Source organism: Aulostomus chinensis, chromosome 14 (genome assembly GCF_037954235.1).
Source record: "Aulostomus chinensis isolate RoL2024-O1b breed Wild chromosome 14, RoL_Achi_v1.0, whole genome shotgun sequence".
NCBI lineage: Eukaryota > Metazoa > Chordata > Actinopteri > Syngnathiformes > Aulostomidae > Aulostomus > Aulostomus chinensis.
In genome coordinates this window covers 2,911,975-2,933,745 of record NC_141333.1, presented here as the reverse complement: position 1 = coordinate 2,933,745, position 21,771 = coordinate 2,911,975, and the positions used below count along the sequence as shown (strand labels likewise).

Below are 21,771 nucleotides of genomic sequence, written 5' to 3'. Positions count from 1 at the left end.
GGTGTGATTGGCAGAACACAAACCCTGCTCCAATTATAGCAGGAGGATATGTTGATTTATTTAATGGTTGTGACTGATAAAGACTCATCTGCTGTCCACAGCTGCTTGATGGGACGGAGGCAGAGCGGTTGCTGTGTGATTGTGTCAAGTGTTAATTGAGTCCTGGCTCTGTGGACAGATGCCCTCCAACCATATGCTGCCGTCCGGTGTCGGCTAATGACTCTTACATGTTCTGCCTGCGATGGAAATGACAAGTTGAGCATCAAGGACGATTTCAAAGCCAAAATAATCCTGAAATGTCTTCTGGATGTTGTCCTTTGCTCACCAGTGACATTGGACAGCCCTGAGTGAGCTGCAGCACAAATTAAGCCTGATTCAAGTTGTTTCATACAGTCTGAAGGAGTTCATCTTTTCAAGGGTAAATGCATTGAATTTATGTTTTAATGCGGCCAGTATTTGAATAAAGTGAACTGGGTAAAGTTCCAGCTCCAGAGTTCGGTTGGGGATTAATGGAGTCGTCATTGAAATTAAGGACTGCTGGTATAAAGTGACATAAGGCCAGTCCATAGATATCACTGATGAGGAGTGACATCATTCTCAGAATAGCTTGGCTAAGATAATTGGATTTCATCGCCTTTTAGCACGATTTATTGAATATCCATATCTCAGTGAAATGATCCTGCTGTCACCAGGGTTTTGTCTCGCTCTCACTCCGACTCTGTATTCTTTCTCTCAGTCTTGGCTGAACCGTCAAAGTTGTCCGTCTTCTCATCCTGGTGTGCTGCGGGGTGATGCGCTGCTCACGACGGGATTATCCAGAGATGTTAACATGGCCGCAGTGAATGCGCTGCTCTGTGTTACTATTTTATCATGTGGAAAAGAAAGAATGCAGAAGTACTCCAGCTGTGTTGGATTCACTGTTGCGAGGTGGTGCCATCAAACATTCCAGTTCCTCCTTTATATTTTCTAATCTTTTGGGCTTTTTGACTTTATATTTGAGTCGGGGGATATATATAGGTTTAAAATGTATCATCGTTTTTAATAGAATTATCAGTATAAATGATAATGTGTACATACAGTGTATTTTTGGACACCACGTCAGAATACTGGCTAAAAACACACACACATTCATCCCAAAAAAAGCACGCTTAACCCTGATCGTCTTCAAATACTTAGCTATACCATTTGCTCAGTGGCTACAAAGGATAAGCACGTCCGCATGATGAAACCGTTGATCACCAAGCCGCAACTCAAACCGACTCGTCTTAAAGGAGGTGGACGGTGATGAGCGACTACCGCAGTCCAGACTCTGGTGTTCATTTCCTTTGCTGTTGTGATTTCGGGGAGGCACGACTGCCCCCGTGGAAATCAGAGCAAGCAAACCCTTCAAATTCAGCTCCTGCAACTTTACAGTTCATGGTACTCAGTACCAAAAACACAAAAGTTCTGGCCTGTTATGCAGTTGGAGTGTGTGGATGTTTGTGTGTTTGTAGGGTGACCTTTGCTCTGTGCACAGGCTGGAAAGCGAGCTAATGGTTCAGAAGAGTCACTGAGGCGTCATGAGTTCATTTCATCGCACTCCACTTAGTTCATGCTGTCAAACACACAAAGCTAAACCTGCCCATTGATCAGAGCTTTTTTGTCTACCAAAATACACACTCTGCTCAGTGGCGTTCCTGGTTTTTGTTCCACGGATTTTCAAGTTTCCTTTGGAAGTGTTTGAAGAGCATCGGGCCTCGATGATGAGAGCAGTTAGCTGGTGATCAGGGAGCCTCTGGTGCAACCCTCAAATTAAAACTTTATTATTGAAGATACAAGAGACTGGGGGAAATCACAGGTTTTGTTCTCTGTAATATTTTTTTTTCTCCTCTAAACTACAAATATTCACAGAGGGGTAAATGCACAAGTGGGGCATCAGGAATGGTTTTGATACCTAAGCACCACTCGAGGAGAGACGATTAAAGAGTGAGCTCGTCAACAAGGCAGAGGAATGGAGGAAAGACTTCAATTAGAAAGAGCTCCCCTGCCATCCTCTCATTGTTTACTCTGCTTTTTCCTAGATTGCATTATAGTCCCCTTTGTCCTTTCTATTTGCTTGTGCCGATGCATCCGTGCCGACACAAAAGGCACCAGTGGACCTCTGAGAGTAATCTGGGATAAATAATGCATCAGGCTTTTGACTGGGCCCTATCCTGTAGCCACGGTGAGGGAAGATTTAGCTTCAGGGATCCGGCTCTCCGGCAGCTTGATACATCGAGGAGAGATAGTGAGACAGAGATACATTTACTCCTTTGAACTGACGGAGGGAGAGGGGGGAAAAAAAGCAGAGAAAGATGGAATAAGAGCTTGAAGGAGATGGTGACAGATGTCCAACTTAAGAACTACTTCATGTCCTTCCAGCAGGATACAGAATGTTTGTGTTTGAGTGACAAATCTTGAACAGTTTGTGTCAGCCACTGAAACTGGAGATCATTGGAGACTTTGTTGAGTACAAAACACGTCGAGATACTGGACAACCAGCGAGATGAAAACACTCAGGGCTTAGTGAGAACTCAGGCCTCTGATATGGGTTTTTTTGTGTCAGGTTTCGCGGTGGGAACATATCGCCATCACGGTTGAAAGAAACCGACATTGTTTTGGTAGGTCGAGCAGCCACTCGGCATTTGGCGCCAAATTGCGTGAACTCAACGACCCGCCTCTTCAGGAAGAGTGACCACAATGGAGCGACGTACCTTTTCGACCTTTACTGGCTGTACATTCTGACAATACATCCCACTGACTTGACATTAGTCCAAAATTTCACGGACAGGACAAAACAGGGGTCATTGTTATTGGCCCAAAAAGATCAAAGGCAGAAACTGAGGCGCAATTTTTTTTTTTTTTTTAATCATCAACTGGCATCCAATGTTCTAGCTGAGTATGGAACATGACCAAAAAGGCTTTCTGTAGATTAAAAACTATCGCAAAGGTCAAATCTTTTGTTTCTCACTGTCACCCTTACAGTAGAAAAGTGTGTTTGTTCATCACCGCGTGGCTTCTCTACCATTGTGCTCTTCCTCCATCTCCAAAACAACTGCCGCCTGCAGACTTTAAAACCCGCTGCTCTCCTGATATTCTAAGATCCCCAAGATCTTCTGCAGTCTATAGAGATCTATAATGGGGACCAGATAACTGTCTCACACTCGTGCCACTGGGCACCATAAAACATGAGAACAAACAGGCCGCGCACGACTCCAGAGACAGCGGCTCGTGGTAACTTATCTCTCACTGCAACTACTGCAGCATCCTTCGAATTATTCTTCCAGAAACACTGACGGTTCACCCAGAATGCATCAGTGCATCTGTTAGCTTGATCAACCAGAAAAGGGGACTGTCACACCTTCTCGCTGAACTCCCAGTGGTCGCCCAAACCTACTTCAAGTCACTGTTCCTCTCCCGCAGGGTGACTTCTAGACGTGCATCATCCACTTGAACTCAGTCCGTCTGACAGCTGCGTTCCTCGAGGCAACGCCGCCCCTCCACACAAGGCAAACTCAGGTCAGACTGACAGACGCGATGGTGAAGCCAGCTTCTACGAGGCGTCCCCCTCCGTTTTCAAGGATCTCTTTGAAGACTCATCTTGTCTGAGAGCAATCCTCCTCCTAACAGCTCCTCAATTCACATCTACCTTGAACCTTTTTTACCTGATCTTCACTTTATCTTACTGAATACATGTACATGAACCCCACAATCTCCTGCTGGACTGAAGCTTCAGCTTGGTGATTCCCTTTGGATAAAAGTATCCACCCAGTTAGTAAATTCAAGATAAATACAGTCCAAAATTTCCACTTGACTATGAAGTTCATGTGCTCCAAAGACGCCTCCCTGATCTCTGTAGAGCCTCACAGATCCTCCACTGCTCAGTGCACTAAAAAAACTGCCTGCTGGAGTTCAAACCCAAAGTGCCTGATCGCGTTTCTCCTCTAACTTTTTAGTGACGCACTTGTTAGGCAGGTAACTATTTTAATTATGAATTCGTTGTTTAAGCATGTTTTTTTAGCTTTGACTGTGGTTGAAAATGATAAACGCCAATGTGCACGGAAAGTATGATTGACATTTTTCAGCATTTTGCAATATTTCGTTGACAAATTATTTATCAGCACTGTTGTCTCGTTGCTAGAGGGCTTTCAGTTCAATCATGGCTAGAATCTTTCTGTGTGGATGCGTAATGTTCTCCCTGTTCTCCTAGAGGGGTTTCTCTCAGTGCTTCAACTTCCTCCCATCGACAAACATGAAAGAAGAAAAACTAAAACTTGCAAGTTTGGTTAATCTGAGACTTTAAATTGCCTGCAGATGGGGATGTGAGTGTGACTGGTTATCTCCTTCTGTATTTCTTTTTATATGTGTCGATATTATTGTCTCAAACTCCTGCAACCCTGTGTTGAATAATGAATATAGATTATTTGTGGATGGATACGATAATCAGCAAATCAATGGGGAAAAACATAACTTGCAGCTCCAGTTTGCATTTTGATCTCCAAGCTTCTCCATTTAAAGGTCAGGTTTTAGATCAGCCAGGGTTCAGACAAGTCCACATCGCAACGCACGTCTCATTCAGGCCTCTTTACAGGATTCGTGACCTTCCTTGGTTGGAACAAGCAAGCTCATAAACAAAGGACATGTGATTATGCCAGAGCTGGAAAAAAACCCTGCCTTAAAGCAGTGACACATCTTGCTGAGATTATTGAACAATAGCTTACAGACTGATTGACTGCTGTAGCCTTACAGGCACATACTGAGGAAGAGGAGGCTGGTGGGACGAAAGCCTGGGCGCAGCATTATGTTTGATGGCGTGTTTTACAATCAGTTAGTCTGTGATTCAGGGTAGCGTGTGTTTACTGTGCACAATAAACCCCCGGCATCTGCTGTCATCCCCCGTACATCCCCAACAGAATACACATGTGTTTACTGTCACACTGGGTGATTGATGGATGAAGGAGATGAAGAAGAGAAAAGCACAGCATGGATAAAAATGAACAGCAGGCCTGAGAAGAGAGAGAGAGAGATCGCAGGGCGCAGAGATGTGTCATGCAGTACCAGTGCAAACAGTATTCAGTGCAAAATACTACATTTTTAATATTATAAAGCGCAAATATCGACTAAATCATCATCTCTTGTATCAGATTTCAGAGGTTGTGATGCCTCGGAAAATGCAAATGTAAAATTTGACGATTCTTTCATCCTGTACAATCGTCAGTAACCCTCTGAACGCCATTTCCAGTACTTTTTACTCGGAGTTTGATGTTTCTCCCGTCAGCTGAGGATTGATAGCATGTTTCTTTTAACACTAGCCTGCTGCAAGGCAATTTTCTCCTCAAGTGACTAAAGTTTATCTTATCTTTTCTCAGTGCCAGTAGAGCAATCTGTCTTATCTGCCTCAGGATATTAATACTTATTTCCTCAAAATTAGAAATGGGAGGTGAGAGATGGTGCAAGACACACCCTGAGTATTGTTTAGGCCAGAGTCCTTATAACTTGTGATTTATTGTCACGAGGATCTGCCGCCGTCTATCATCAGATATCCATGGTTATATTATTTGTTGTGTAGTCATATTTTTTACAGCATGTAGCTACACAGGTTTGTTATCTGTGGAGGCAACAAAACAATGGAAAGAATATTATGTCAAATCCCGGACAACAGTTACACGAGTGAATCTGCTGGAGCGGTTCAATCAGTTTTAACTCAAACTAGTCCAAGCTTGTTAAATCGAACCCTCGTGAATTCAGGCAAAACACAAAGCAAAGACACCGCTTGTTTGGTCATCAAAACCGTGATGTGAATTTTTCAATTCACTTCAAACAAAAATCCAAAACAGGAAGTATTTGAGGTCTTCAACGCCGCAGCACAACTCAACTCAAAGTCAGAATCGGGAATTACAAGTGTCAGCATGGCCTCCTCTGAGGTGCATCTCTCTGCTCATCCTGAACGTGAGGACGTGTGATGTTCTGAAGCTGACCTGGACTGGGATGGGACCTCAGGCTGGTTCACTGTTGATAACCAGGACAACTTTCCTCATCGGCTGCGGTCTTGATGCTGCTCTGGCTTTTCGGCCATGCTGCATCTTTTCGGCTCATTCGTCTGAGGATGAGTGGTGTTTGGAGGCTAGGCCTCAGTGCTTTGAAATGAAATCTCTTCTGCCTTTGCACCTCTCTGCTGTGACGAGCCAGACAAGAGACGGCTGACAGCAGACAGAAGTCCCCTCAGTTCTCACTTGACCTGCCTTCTCCGAGCTGGCGGACGACAGAAGAGTAATAACATCCAGCTCCACACACCTGAAGGTGAGGGAGCAGTCAAATCCACAAATCACGTTTTGATGTTCCAGTGAGTTCGGAGCGTAAACACAGACAAGCCTCAGCATCGGACCTAACTGTGACAGATCATCCAGTGACTCTGCTGGTCCACGTGATGCTGAATTAGTAACTGACTCTGTGACCCACATAGATGAACTCTGCTGCACTTTCTGTCTGTTGTTCCTGTTTGGGACAAAATACATGTTTCTAGGGCGAATGTCTGTCCATTCCACAGCTGAAAATAGCTGCAGTTTATCCTGGGAAAAGTGCACAAGTGACTACAAATGTTGATACTTCACCCAGAAATTGTATTTTTCCTGTCAAGCACTCTCAAATACTCTGTAGCTTCAGAGATCAGCAAACACTTGCTCACGTGATCCGGGACCAAAATCTAACAACAACAGAACTGTCTGATAAATATTGGGTGACAAGCTTAAAGGCCCATCTTCTCCATCCAGCTGTATGCTCAGTCATCCACAGACATTTTGATTTCAGCTGAAAACAGAGTAATTCTGATGCTTCTGGTTCAGCAACACCCTGAACAAGTTAGTTCAACTGAATGCTCCAGCTGGTCACCTTCATTCACGGCAGCACCGAACTGGAAGTGTTATGTTGTTTTTAGCTGGAATGGAAGTATTTTTGGATTACTGAGCATACGGGTGGACAGAGAGAGCATGGATTATACCTGACCGTGCGTCTGAGAGTTTATAAATAGACATTTTTGGACAGTTTTGCTGCTGTTAGCAGACGGTGGCCAGTGATGGCATTAGCTTCAAGCTAAATATATGCGGCTGGCATGTTGAGACTTCTGGAGTCACAAAGAAGTACCGCAGGAGAGGAGAAACATCTTTGTGAGCTCAAAGTGCCCATTTTTGAGTATTTGAAAGGCAAAAAACACTTTTTGGGTGATGTATTACTTTAAAGCCCTAAATGTGAGTATTACAACCATATGTCTTTGTCTTTCTGTCCTCACCCACCCAGAGTCAGGCCATGCGCATCGTTCGGACAGTCGGCCAGGCGTTCGAGGTTTGTCATAAACTAAGTCTGAAGCACACGCAGAACTCAGATGGACAGTCGGACTGCCACAGCGAGAAGAACGACTCCTCTGTCACAGGTACGCTAAACACGATACACCTGTTACTCACTCTGCATCGCCTCCCGTCTGCGTTGGCTGAAGATGCTGAGTTCTGCTGCTCTGCCGTCGAGGCTTTGTTGTTCACTTACCTGTCATCAGCAGATGAATTGATCTCGCGCACTCTCTCCGTTCTAACTCTGGAGGATCTGAGGGTGAGACGAGATGAGAGCCAGAGTGGGAGCTGCACATTTGAGAAGTCTCTCTTACTTAAAAACCTTGTTGAAGCTCCCGAAATACTTGAAGTTACAGCGATTCAGTTGGAGAATTAACGTCAGCCACGGAGTTTCTCTTCAAGAGTTCTTTGTTTGTTCCACTCTGGTGTAATTTAGTGAATCCTTTCATTCAGCCAGGTCTCGTCAAAATGCAGGTAATAACACGGTATAAGTATTGACACGGACTTTAGTGTTGTCACAGTGCAGTATTTGCACCATTGACCTCTGTTGTACACGGTGTATTAATTTAATCTGAAATGTCACAGGGAAAACAAACCAGGTATCCAGTTTTCATGGAAGTGTTTGATTTGTTTCATGAACAAACTGAATGTTTTTGTGAAACACTGTGAGATTTTCAGACATGGTTAATGTTTCATCTGTACGTCAGCCCGGTGCATGATCGTTTTCTCATGGTAGCCAAGGGCTTTCTGTGCCTAAACATAACCAGACCATGAACTCAGCTCTGCCAAACAGGTTGGAAGCAACTGCGTTTTCCACTAAAAACAAAGAGTCTGGTTCTCATTTCACTGATTGGTTTCATTCAGACTGGGACCAGTTAGTTACTATTTCAGAAGTCAACCTCTTTTCTTTTTTTTCCTGGCTTTAACTTTACTGGCCCTAAGGCTAAATTTGCCTTCAGGCCAGACTTGACGGAAGGTCCCCCACTGAGGGGGACAATGGGCATGAGTAGATGAAAACCTGGAGCATATTCAGCCTAATTCATCAATGTTTAAAAGGAGATCATCACTTGCCAGTTGTGTTGAGCACTGATCATCATCTGACTCATCCTGAGCGGTTGATGGCAGGAGGGATAAAGGAATCTCTCACTCTATTAGATCCGCTCTTAATCCAAAATCCCATCCTCGGGCGGAGATGTTCAAACTACAGAGAACGACGCGGATATTATAAAATGAAGCGAGCCTTTGAAATCGCTCTCTTGAACATGCAGTCCTACGTCCTACCTAAGATGTGTGGTTAACCTGAGGGTTTATTCAACCTGTTTGATCAGCTAAGCTCGTTGGGCCTATTTTTGGTGGTGTCGTTCACGGAGTGCCGCATTGAACTGGCTGGATACAGTGTTTGTAGTTGCAATAGATAGGTTTTGCTTTAAAAAAAAAAGTACTTGGAGTCTTTGGGGCGGCGTGGCTCAGAGGTAGAGTGGCTGTCTAGCAACTGAAGGGTCGCTGGTTCGATCCTCACTTCCCCCGGTGTCCATGTCCAAGTGTCCTTGAGCAAGAAACTGAACCCCTGATTGCTCCTAATGGCCCTGTGATGGACTGGTGAGCCGTCCAGGGTCAACCCCGCCTCTCACCCAATGTCAGCTGGGATAGGCTCCAGCCCGCCAGTGACCCTTAACAAATAAGCGGTATCGAAAATGGATGGATGGATGGTAGGAGGGGGCATTAACTCGCAGGATGAACAGGGTTTCCATTGGTCTGAACTGTAATTGAAAGAACCCGACCCACCAGTAAGATCATTTGGGTGCTTTTCCATTATTTGGATTCATCCATCAGTAGACACACAGGAGCTCAATGTCAGTCCAGGACTCCAATTTTCCTCCATATCCGTCAAAATGTTTTGCCCTTATGGATGTGGAGTATGTCTCAAGAAGATCTTGGAAAGTCAAAAGACATACTTCACCCACAATCTGTGTCTTTCCTTCCAAGCTCTGACTAATGGTTGTCTTGAGCCTATGAAGGTGTTTGCTGTTTTTTTGTTCCTGCCGCCCCAAACTGCCAAAATTCTCACGTGCATCGTGCGATGTAATCCACGTCTTCTTTGTCCAGCTGTATGCTTAGTAACCCATGAACACTCTGATGTGGGTTTAAAACTATAAGACCTCAACAAGCATGGATGTCCAAGCTCTTTCTGCATTCTGGAGTCAGAAATAAGTAATTCAGGAGGGGGAAAACACCTTTGTGAGGTCTTGACACCTGTTTATGGGTACTTGAAAGGCAAAACACACTTTTTGGGTGAAGCATCACTTTAAATTCAGCATGCTGAAGCCTGCAGAAACCCAGAAGAATCCACCAACAACCAACCAACCTCCCCAGTTTGCAGTTATGCAGAGCGTGCCCCCCTGCTGGGTACAAAGGAGATGTGGAAAAAAAGAAGTCGAGTTACTGTATCATCAAGGCGATGTGGAAGCTGTAATGTCCAAAAATAGAGAGAGAAAAAAATGTCGTTGTGTCCTCACATTTCGCTGTGTGCAGACACCTACACAGTTCTCACACTCACCTCAAATAGCACAAACAGATTGTACAGTTCATGAATCCCCAGACACACAGAGGTTCACACACTCCTGCACTGCATCTGCATTGTACCCAAGTTGGCAAGCAGGAAAGGCTAATGCTAGAGTGAATGTCACGGATGAGTCAACCCAAAGAAAGAAGGCACTGCACAACAACCCGGGTGGGCTGAGCTACTTTTATCCGCTGCCTCGTGCCGGGACAGGATGGGCTTCTCTGCCGCCCAGGGACACGTGGCTGTGAGTGCAGCCCGAGAGGGCTGACATGGAGATTCAGCGCTTGGAAGACACCACAAATAGAGGCCTGTTCCCATCACTGTTCCACTCATTACAGCAGTCGGCATCGCTTTCCCCAACCTGATGTGAGTGCATTGAACTGGGGGTGCGTTATCTCCACAAGCGCCTCCAGCCCTCCGGCAACGCGCTGGCTTTCACATGCTGATGAGGCCAGAGATCACCCACGCACTATAACCGTCCATACATTGTGATGAGACCCCACGCGCATACAAACCCAGGCCTGCGCGCTCACACTCAGAGAGCTGCTGTCATGGTGCGTTAAGCCACACAAGACCCGTCATGCACAGGCTTATCTTGAGAACTAATTATCACGGCAATGAAAAGAGAAGGAATACAAGAGTGGGAGATAACAGCTTAGAGAGCTGGAAGAGAGCGTGGATTCGGAAGGGTGGAGAGGAAAGCGGAGGATATTTGAGGGAAAAGGTCATTGAGGACAAGAGGAGCAACAGAAGATGAAAAGTAGAAAAGGATTAAAGAGGCAACAGAGAAGCATGTAGAGCTGCAGGGAGTCTGAACAAATGAGGTAGGAGGACCAAGTATGAAGCCGGTGTTTGTTCCGACGAATGTTTGTGCAGAACAGTTTTACACAGTACCGAGACATAACCAACAATATAATCTCATTAGAAAACAAACAACTGTGTAAAGGATGGTTTACACCTCTGAAACTAATGAAGCCCAGTCAGTGGAACATAAACTGAACCAGTAATTTTATAATTAGAGTTCACATTTGCATAAGATGGAATGGTACTGGAGGCTTAAGGTTCCATTCAGTGGTTCAGAGATCCTTAAGTGCAAGACTGAATTCAAGGCTGCAGGAAACCAAGTTTAAGGCTCCAGACGTCCTTGTCAACTTCTCAGCTGTGTTCAGAAGTAATTCTGCAGAACTTAATTATGTCCAAGAAAATGTAAAGTGGATCTGAAACTTTTTTCCTTTCAAAGGAAATATGCTCAGAAGTCTTCAGATAGTTGCTCTCATTGCAATCCAGTTTCACTTTAATGATCGCTTTTTAAAAGTCCAATTGAAGGCCGACCTGAACAGCTGCTGTTGAGGAAAAACTTGATTGAATGTGTTGATTGTTACGTTTCCTTCAATCAATCAACATTTGTAGAACCTCTCATGTGCACCAGGCTTTAGCAGCTCACAGTGAAGCACATTTGAAGTTGTACAAACACTTTGAATCTCTCAAAAAGCTCAGTTTCACAGTTCTGTGCCGCGTCCGTTTTACGCCTGCTCAGCTCTTCAGGGCCACCGCACCGTGTTACCACACCTTTTTATGACAATGGAACTCTTGTAGGCTGCACACGCTCACCGCACCCTGCTGTCGTCTGCCAAGAAATCGTGCCAGGACCTCCCACTAAAACCACAAAGTATCCCTACGTGCATAAAATGAAATGTAAAAATGACAAAGTGTTAACAAGTCCCATTTGAGGGGTGTTGGCGAGTATTTTTAGCTTGAAACGGAGTTTGAGTGTCTCAATTTATTTACGGTGTTTAGGCTAAACTCAGATCGCCAGGTGGCATCTCCAGCTCCACGCTCAACACACATATTGATTTATTATTTATTTAATATCTACTGTTTTAATTCTTACCAAGAAGGTGCAAGAACACATGAATGGAAACAAATATTTCAAATAGAAAGCCACGAAAAAGGGCAAATCAAGGACTCACAATATTAAAGAAATAAATACTCATCAACATGCAAAGCACCTACAGCCAGATGCCCTTGAATGGAAATCACTCAGAATCTCTCCAAATTGATCAAGTGAGTCCACGTCCCTGCAGATGAAGGGGGTTTTACAGCAGAGGAAGCAGCCAGTTCAAGGCCGACTTGTGGGACCCAAAGCAAAACAGTTGAGCTGTTCCTCCACAATGCCCACACATCACGGGGACTCTGACCTTTGACCACTGTGACCTTTCAGTGCATCCCTGCGTCCCAGTGTCAGATATCGCATTAACAGGAGCGGGACGCCTCCTCTCTACAGCTGCCACTAGCACAGAGGCATGAAAAAACACTTTGTTGCAGTTACAGGGAATAATACACGAATGTGCAGAACTCGTTCTGAACCCGTCAATTGAGGCGTTTCTTCCACAAAGAATTCACACAACTCCTTACACTTGTTCTCATGTTGTGGCCAAATGTATTTCTGAGACTCCTTTATGAGAAAATACAAAGGAAATGCTTTTACTCCGTTTCACACAGCAGTCAAGGTAACGGTTTCTTTATTCGAGTGTGCCAGCCAGAAGACGAAGAGATCGTAAACCTTTTTTTCTTTTTGCCCTGCCTTGTTCATGATCTGCTTCAGTGACGACATGGACTGTATCCGACTTGCTCGATTTTTTTTGCCTTTAAAAATTAAACGAGCAATGACTGCAGTGTTAAAGGATGAATCTGGATGTTTTTTGTTTTGGTTTGTTTTATTTTCAGGCAGTAGGACTGTCAGGTGACCCGATGGTCAGCTGGACCACAGCTAGCATGTTTGCTCAAGCAGATAATGACAGTACTGTGTATAGTATCTGGCTGTATGGATGTTTCTCACTGAGTTGCGTTCCTCTGTGTCTATCCATGTGTGCGTGTGTACATGCTCATGCCTACATGTGTGTATGCAGGCGTGCGTGCTTATCCACCTGTATGTGTGTGTACTTTACTCGGCCCAGCTCGGGAGCTTACAGGGGCAGAGAAGACCACAACCGTCACAGAGGAGACGGACATAGACGCGGATGAAGCCAGCCAGCTCCCCCTAGCAGAGGAGTTAAACCTCAACCGAGGGGTGACTGATCTGGACGCCACAGCCAAGACGTCTGACCTCAACCACTCGGACAACAAGGTAAGAGATGCGTGTGTTTACGTGGGGCTTCGTTCCGCCGACAGACCCACATTTTAAGACTCCTAGTGATCTTTAACAGTTAACAAATAACCAGGTTACTCAAACATACAAGGTAGGTGAACCATCAGGCCGTAAACTAAAGACTCCATAGTTGAGCAACGGCATACCTGCCAGTGCTGATTAAAAATGATATTAAATTGTGGATTTGTCGAACTGTCACACCTCTAGGAGTGATGGAAAACCTGAGATTAGCATCACCTGAGATGACAAATTTGAGTTTAGATCGCTGACATTGACGTATTTGCCAGATAATTGGTAGGCTGAAGCTGAATTTTGTGTGACCTCCATCAAAAAGTGATAAATAATGATGTTCTCATCAAGTGTGCCTCTGAATGCCCAGAGGGAAGCGCTCTGTCTGCCGGTGCTGCTTTGATACAGAATTGGCCATCAATGCGGTGGCAGCTGAGCTCTGAGACGGAGATGTTGGACATCCAGTTGATGTGTTTGTGTTTGTGCGGGCTCATAGTGACAGATATTTGATACAGCTCTCAGGCAGCCTGTCTCCTGTCTGGCTCGTGGAAACTCTCCACCAGCCGTCTATCTTTAACCAGAGAAATCCTCTCCGGCCGACGCGAGGAGTGTGAACAACGCTGTCGAGCTCCGCTGGCAGAGCAACGCCCTGTCAGTTGTGTACTTGGATTTGAAGTTGCATGCAGGCCTGTGATTGTGTTATTGATCCGGGCAGCAGTGGGAGGAGGACGAGGCACAAGTGTGTTTGTAAGGTGTTGATCACACTGCTCTCTGCCATGAGACTGTGGCTCTGCAGCAGGATTTCAGTCCAATTAGTTCATCTCAACTTCTGCTGGTTTTACTAAGTGGGATTTAAAAGGAGTGGTCGAAGATGCAGAGATGCGCTGTGTCACCCAAATCCTCTGGCTTTGCCGCCACAAGCACGATGCTAATGTCCTGATTGTCACTTGAAAACGTCACATCATATGAATTATACTGCAGTGCTTTTCAAAGGAATAACTACAACTTTATCATAATAACACCCTGCCAACAAGGCTTCTTTCCATTCTTGGTGAGATGATTTGTTTCCATAGTTTTAGAATCTTTCATGAAGCGACAGGACCAGAGAAAGCCGCGCCTCAGTCGATGACAGCGGTGCTAAATTTAGTGGATAAGCGTGACTTGTTGTCAATAAGCTAACAACCCTTGAGTGCATCTATGAATCCATCGCTGTCAACACATATGAAGATGGATTCATCTGCAAAATGTTTGCTGTCTGAACAGAACTTTATTCGCCTTCTCAACAAGCCATTCCCTAAAGCTAAATTTATGTTATTTATATTGTTTCTTCTTCTGCGCTATTTATACCGGCTGCTCGTCGGATGGTCGCGTGCACAGAAGCCTATTTAGGATTGTGGGGTTTGTTCTTTGTGTTCTTTTTCATCTTGCAGCTAAATTAGTCCAAAACAAGGCCCTTTTTGCAGGAAAAGCCCTGATCGGTAGTTAACTCGGGGTGTTCCCTCAGCAGACTCAACTATTGTTAAATAATTTAACAGACAAGCTGTTAGGCAAGACTCCAGGACAGACTTCATTAAATTCTTCATCAGGACCCAAATTGTAACACGATGACACATTCGGCTTCGGGCGGATCGAAACATACCTGCGCGCTCCTTCATGGAGACTCAGCCTGGGCCACAAGGCGCTCAGTTGTTTGACAGTCCTGTGCTCTCTGTAGGAGTTATGAGGCCTTTTAACAGCCCCGGTGAAAGTCAACACAGTGTGAAATCACTGAAACAATGCAGCAACGACCTCTATTCCAAGGTCACCGGCAAACGAGTGCATGTGTGAGCTGCTCTCGAACATACGTGCATTTATTCTACTTTTTCTTTCAATGAATTTGTCACCGGTTTGATAGATTACATGGGAATGTGCAGGGACAAGTGGGACCACTGAATAAATATCTTTGTGTGTATCCCTTTAGTCCCCATGTGCATGCATTTGTTTCACACAGCAGTGTGTGTGTGTGTGTGTGTGTGTGTGTGTGTGTGTGTGTGTGTGTGTGTGTGTGTGTGAGAGAGAGAGACACTAAAGGGGGGGATTTGATTCACTACAGGATTTCTCTGGAAGCTCATGAAAGGGAAAGCAGCCTGTGAGTGTTAAAGTTCATTCTCTTCCTGTCAGCTCCCGTTAGACTGACAAGTCCCTCAGCGCCCCACGTTCAAACAATCCCGGAGGACTGTGAGCGTACACATCAATCCCACCTTGGGCTTTGTGTCCACGAGGTTGAGTCAGGACGTTTGCTTTTAACAGGCTCGCCTCAGGGATCAGAACGAGGATGAGTACAAGACAAACTGATGGACGCTGTTTAGAGACAATTGCGTTTTACACATTTTAAGAGGCCTCATTGTTTTTGGTGAGAGATGGACAGCTCCTTAATGACGTCCTAAAGTGCGAGCGCCGTGCAGAACAAGGGCAGACAAAAGCAGCTCTGGCTGAGCATGCAGCAGTGTCACCATGATGTCAGTTTTATGCAGCCCTGAAGCAGAGGTTCTTTCTTGTGGATGTTTTTTGAGCGCTCGTTTAAAAATAGATCAGCGCCAGCTCTTTATGTGAATTAGATGAACGTAGAAGTCAACGGTGTGTGTGTGTGTGTGTGTGTGTGTGTGTGTGTGTGTGTGTGTTTTCACAAGGGTGTGAATTCTTTAAATTGAGGCGGAATATGAAGCTTTGACAGAGGTTTTGCATTTGGCCGAATCTCAGATGTCGTCGGCAGGTGTGAACTCTGGTCCAAGACCCTGATCAGGCCTCATATTAACTTGCATTCTGAAAAATCTCCTCCAAGCCGACTAATGTGGAAGTAACGTCTGGCACTGGAGTCCAGTTTGATGGAAAGATTGTGAAGAGGGGGGGCGGCATGAATTAGAGGTAGAGTGGCCAACCGAAGGGTCGCTGGTTCGATCCCCGCTCCCCCTGGTGACCATGTCCAAGTGTCCTTGAGCAAGATACTGAACCCCTAGTTGCTCCTGATGGCCCTGTGATGGACTGGCGGTCTGTCCAGGGTGAACCCCGCCCCTTGCCAGTGTTGTTTTTGGCAGGCATTTTAGATTTAGATTTAGTCTTAGTCTTTTGGACTAAATGCTTCTTAGCTGTAGTCACATTTAAGTCATTTCTGTCCTTGATGGTTTTAGTCGACGAAAACTCAAAGGTTTTAGTCAAATATCAAAGATACCTATAAATAAAAGATGTGCGTATGTACTTAATAGGCCAATACAGGTGTTAGAATGAAGCACATTGAAACTGATCTAACTTTCAAAGGTGAGTTTTTTCAGACAACACACTGGCACACAATATGAGTATTGTATCACAATAAAATAGGATTAAACAAAAATAAAAGCACACTTGACCTCCATATGAACGACCACATGTCCTACATGTTGGCTTTAGCTGCTGTTATTGGTTTTACTGCATCCACGTGTGTTGCTTAGACAGGGAACAGCAGCAGGTCTGAGGACGACCGTGTTTCCCAGTCCCACAAACGTGGGTCAAAGCATTTCACTTGCCACCCGTCCACAAATGGACAGGGGTTTTATTCATAACATGCTAAATTAATAGAAGTGCTGGTTTAAACGAGCCATCATTAGCAGGGCTCCTGGCAGCCCCATTCATTCTAGCTTTAGCATGTAGCACTAGGAAGCGGTCTCTGCACCATGGGGAGGTGGAACCACCGCCACCAATCTTTAGGCTTAATACAAGAAAAGAAAATTAATCACAGGGCTGGCCTCACATTGACGAAAGCTATGCTTTAATCATCCATCTTTTTACGACCACCCGACACCGCTGCTGCTGCCGTGGTGTGTGTCTCGTGGGCTGCAGACTTGTCTCTGTGTGTGCATGTGTGTGTGCGCGAGGCTTTTAGTGCGTGTGTACTGATGATAGGGGCGTGGCCATTAGGACCAACAGCTCCAGCTGGCTCCAGTCTGATGTTTGAGCTCTTGATTGACATTGCACGCATGTTATACTTGCCAGGGAAAAAAACGCATGTTTTGAAACTTTGATCGTCCACCCACTAACAATTTAGTCTCGTCTCGTTCTCGTCAGACGAAAATGTAAACAAATTCGTCTCATTTTAGTCTTTACAGGGCCTTGGTGACGTTCGACTTAGTCTCATTTTCGTCATGGAAAAAAGGGGTCTGACGTCGTCATTTTCGTTTTCGTCCAGCGTGACGAAAACAACACTGCCCAGTGTCAGCTGGGATAGGCTCCACCCCCCTGCAACCATTAGCAGATAAACGATATAGAAAATGGATGGAGGGACGGAGAGACAGTTAATATTACCAGGAGTTTATGAACTTCTGCTAGCGATGTAGATCAAATTGTAAATATGGAATCCACATAATGACTCAGGGCCGCACAATTAAAATTGAGTCTGAATAGCAATACTGTCTGCTGCAAGATTCAGATCGTAGAAAGATGCAATTATTGTTAGAGGTTTAGGTTCAAAAAGTAATATTCTTGTTAATATGGCAAATCATGTATCAGTGTGAGTCAAAATCATCCCAATTGGATATTTGTCCTCAGAATCATGAAGCCTTACCTCGCCTCCAGCCCATCGCTATTCCAGCAGCATTCGAACATCGTTAAGGTGGCACTGAGATTGAAAAAGACTCCAACCACCCCAGCACCGTAACAGTCTTCCATGCTGGTTTATTTACCAGGTTTTACGGCGCCGTCATCAACTCGCCTGCTTGCAATGAGAAAAGAGTGAAGCGACCTCTTTTAATTGTAAGAACCTGCATTTAATGGATTTGTGCAGCTGGGGGAGAGTAAAAGAGTTCCAACCTTCCACGAAAGCCTGACCACAACATCCTCGTCTCCTCTGCCTAACTCACAACCTCTGTGCCACACACACACACACACACACACACACACACACACACATACACACTTTCCATCTCCCGGCTCTAATAAACCATGCAGCCTCTAAAATATGTGTAAACTCAATGGGTTTGTGTTAAAATATCGCTGCACTCGTTCATGGGGACCCCCACCCGGGGTTGTTTCTCCTGATAGCCTTGCAGTTGGATGATTTGATGTCTAGAGAAGTGTGTGTGTGTGTGTGTGTGTGTGCGTGTGTGTGTGTGTGTGTGTGTGTGTGTGTGTGTGTGTGTGGCCACCAACTAGCGAGGAGTCAGAAACTAAAAGTCTGGTCGTTTCGCTAATTCAGGACTTCTCCGCGGCGGTTCATACTCGCTTTCCTATGAACCAACTTGTGTTCAGTTCTGGTGTGTTGATGTGGTTTTATTCCATGCAGGAGGCGGATCAACCTGAGCCTCGTTCCTTCGCAGCTGATCAGAAGCCGCGGGAGTTGCCCAGTAATAGCTGTGAAATAGTGACACTTTGATCCAGTAGACGGAGCAGACTCAGACCAGGATTGGTCAGGGTTGAATAAACCCACATAATTAGCGGGTCTCTGTTGAGCGGTTTGTGCACCAGCTAAAAGTCATCATACAGACTTTCACTTCCACACATCAGCGTTGTGTCCCCCCTCTTTTTCTCTCTCTGTGCATCTATTACTAGACTTTCCACATCATTAGGCTTCCTTTCCTGCTGACTTTGCTGAATATTTATCCAAACAGGATTATGTTCACTCCGGAAAGTTACAAGTATTCAGCGTCAAAGTCTCTGAAGATCAAGACAGTGGTGTTTCGTTGCCATACATCCATCTTACTTTTTCTTATAACATAGTTGGTTCTTTTGTACTTTTCTGTGAGGAAGTCTCCAAAATGTTCATCAGCTTTTCGGTGACTTTGTGCACCTAAGTGTTTTTTGAGCACCGGGCAGCAGACACAGTAATGTTCTGGATGCGCTGTGGTGGTCTGATGGCGGAGGTGGGTCGCCCTGCCAAAAGGATGTTCTGATTATCCAGGTGGGAAATTACAAGTGTCTGGACCAGAACCTGAGCTGCTTCCGAGGGGGGAACGGACAAATTTTGTGGATGAAGTAGAGGGAGAACTTACAGAAACTGGCTGTTTTTAGAGGTTCTGGGTCCAACATGACACTGTGTAAAAATGCTGTACCTTAGCCTCAAGCTAACCTTAGCTACATGCTATCGCTAACCAGTAACAGTGAAGAACCGTGTTTCATAGGCAAAAGTTGGTTAAATCTATCTTACAGAATGTTGATGTTGTCCCAGTGACCCCAAACCTGACATGTTCTTTTTCCTAATGAGCTTCTCAGATGAAACGGGCCCAGCAGAGCTTGTTGCTACAGAGGCTACTGCTAACGTTAGTGTGTAATTCCTGTAAAAAAAAAAAAAAATTCCTGCAGACTAAACATGGCGCTTGAAATAAAATGCTGCAAGCACTTAACCAATCAGAACAGGTTAGTACTTCTGGCTTCACCCCCAAAATTCCTGAACCTTTGGAAAGTTCTACCCCTTGGACTCACGCGCGGGGAAGCGGGTGTCTGGCGCTGATCCTCCGTGGGATCGTAGGAGCTCCCTCTTTCACTCCCAACAAGAAGTGCCCCTCATTTCAAACGTCAGTCAGTCATGGCGGAGTCATGAACAGATTTCTTCAAGGATGCGTGGAAATGATCCCTTGTAAGTATCATGCGGACACCGTCCCCTGAACAAAGCCTCCTTCTAATACTTGTAGAACTGCATCTGTTTCTGTCGATGGCACCATCTGATATTAGGGGCCGTTATCTAGCAGGGTTTCTCTCAAGAGCCCTTGATAAAGATGTAAATCTGTAGCCGAGGCTGTGAAGGGAGACAGACCATGTATAACCTCTCTGTGGTTTATTGCTGTGTGGTGTGTGTGTGTGTGTGTGTGTGTGTGTGTGTGTGTGTGTGTGTGTGTGTGTGTGTGGGAGTGGGAGAAGGCCAGACAGAAGGCAGCCAGTGTAATCACAGCTGGAGGAGCAGAGATAAAGACTTCCTTTATCCTGTGTCATCTATCCTGAGTTTCCTCTCTGTCTCAGTGTGCCTTTGTTATAAACCTCTCCTTTCTCCTCTGCGTTCTCCACTTGTTTCCACCTTTTTTCTGTCCCACAAGGACGTATAACAAGTGGCAGAAGGATAAAGGCAAGGCTTCAGCTGCCTGCTAAGAGCCTTTATTATCAGGTTTATGCCTGGGAATTAGATGTTAAAAGGAAGACCCCCCCCCCCCCCCCCCCAGGCAGGCCGGACTCAGACAGTTATCATGAGGAATGTCAGTGCCGCTTGTTTGTCTCCATCCTTTAACTCTGTTGCTCAGTTTCAATATTCCAGTCTGCTGTTGCCTGTAATTGGCTTTGACTGTGCTAAACAAGCTTAGGATCCAGCACACAGGCAGAAAAATGTTTGTTCCTCATTTTGTACGTTAAACACAGAACTGAGAGGCTAAATTGTTTGAATTGTCAGGTCATCACTCAAACATAGGATTTGTGTGTGTGTTTGTGTGTGTGTTGTGCGCGCAGGCAGAGATGTAATTCAGCAAATCGTACTCAACGCTCACCCTCAGTTTTCGTCTCAAAATGAAAAAGGATCACTTTGGTTCGTCATCGTTCAAGTTAGTTACTCATTGTCGCTCACAAAATCTCAGAAACAACGAGTTTTGATGGACCTTATTGCACTCCAGCATTACGGCAATGTCCTCTTTCATGTCCAAGCACACCAAGTTTTCAAACTTCCATTTTAGTCCCTCAAACGCGAGGGTTGCGAGACACCTCAGAAATATCAGATTGCTGTTATTCTCACTGATATTCACCGTTGTGGTAGGATTGGCAGGATTAGATGGAATGTTCATTTTTACATCATTTTTCTCTTTTTCATTGAAAACCTCCACTGTATTTGTAATTAAATCCAAGCCAGCTTTATGTCTGCGTATTGTATCTTCTCCCTCTCGCCATAGTTGCATAGGCGGAAAAACTCTGATTTTAATGCTTCAATAAAGGTTGCAATAAAATAATCACTTTTTTTCCCCCTGCAGTGCTGCAACCCTTCCTTGCTCCGTCGTTTATTATCGGCGGAGGCACTCCAGGCACCAAACATTCCCTGCCACTAATTTTCTATCCAGTCTTCTTCGCTTATTCATCCCTGTAGCCGTGGCCTTCTTAGAGTGAAAAGAGATCTGGCCAAGGGCAGGTAATAACACCGGGTCACAGCAAAGGGATCCTTCATGAGGAAAACCTCTTGTTTGGCTCTGCAGGAGAAAATAATCACAGCTGGCTTGTTGTGTTTTCGTGTCCTTTCCTGTGTGAGCTGCTTCCGTAACAGGCTGTTGGAGCTGCTCGCCACAGGTGTCAGATATTAACATCCAGAATTATTACATCGTAATGGAGGGTTCTCATTTTAACTGGCAGCTTTTCTTCGCATTCCTTGCGTTGCTCCAGCGTACCAAGAAACTCCCAGACCCGCTGCACGCATAGCAAATCATCCCATGTGACTCGGTTCAGCCAATCCTATGAACTTTTCAAGGACCGGAGCCGAAGTGTGAAAAGAAATTAAACGAGGTTGCGGGATTGCAAAACTAATTTACCGAATCTCTTCCATGGGTTTCAGATTTATACCTGCAGTACACACCTGAGCCACATGAGGGCATTAGTTTTGTTTTTGTTTGTTTTTTTCACCACACTCACCATTTCCACCGTCCCTCTCAGTGCCGCTGCCAGCTGCACGAACGGACGCTCGGCTAACTGGTGAAGCTGAGAAGCAGCTGCTGCTGACGTCTCGC

General features: G+C 45.2%; 1 protein-coding gene across 4 annotated transcripts in view; it reads left to right on the top strand.

Moving 5' to 3' along the window:
• The window catches only part of LOC147249447 (carboxyl-terminal PDZ ligand of neuronal nitric oxide synthase protein-like), a 147,526-nt gene that overhangs the window by 82,922 nt on the left and 42,833 nt on the right, over positions 1–21,771 (top strand). For 3 of the 4 annotated variants that reach the window (XM_086223494.1, XM_086223495.1, XM_086223491.1), the window contains 2 exons: positions 7,312–7,444; positions 12,831–13,048. In XM_086223494.1, the coding sequence (XP_086079620.1) occupies positions 7,312–7,444; positions 12,831–13,048 (351 nt within the window). The remainder of the gene's footprint in view (positions 1–7,311; positions 7,445–12,830; positions 13,049–21,771) is intronic. The other variant, XM_086223492.1, reaches the window with a different exon arrangement.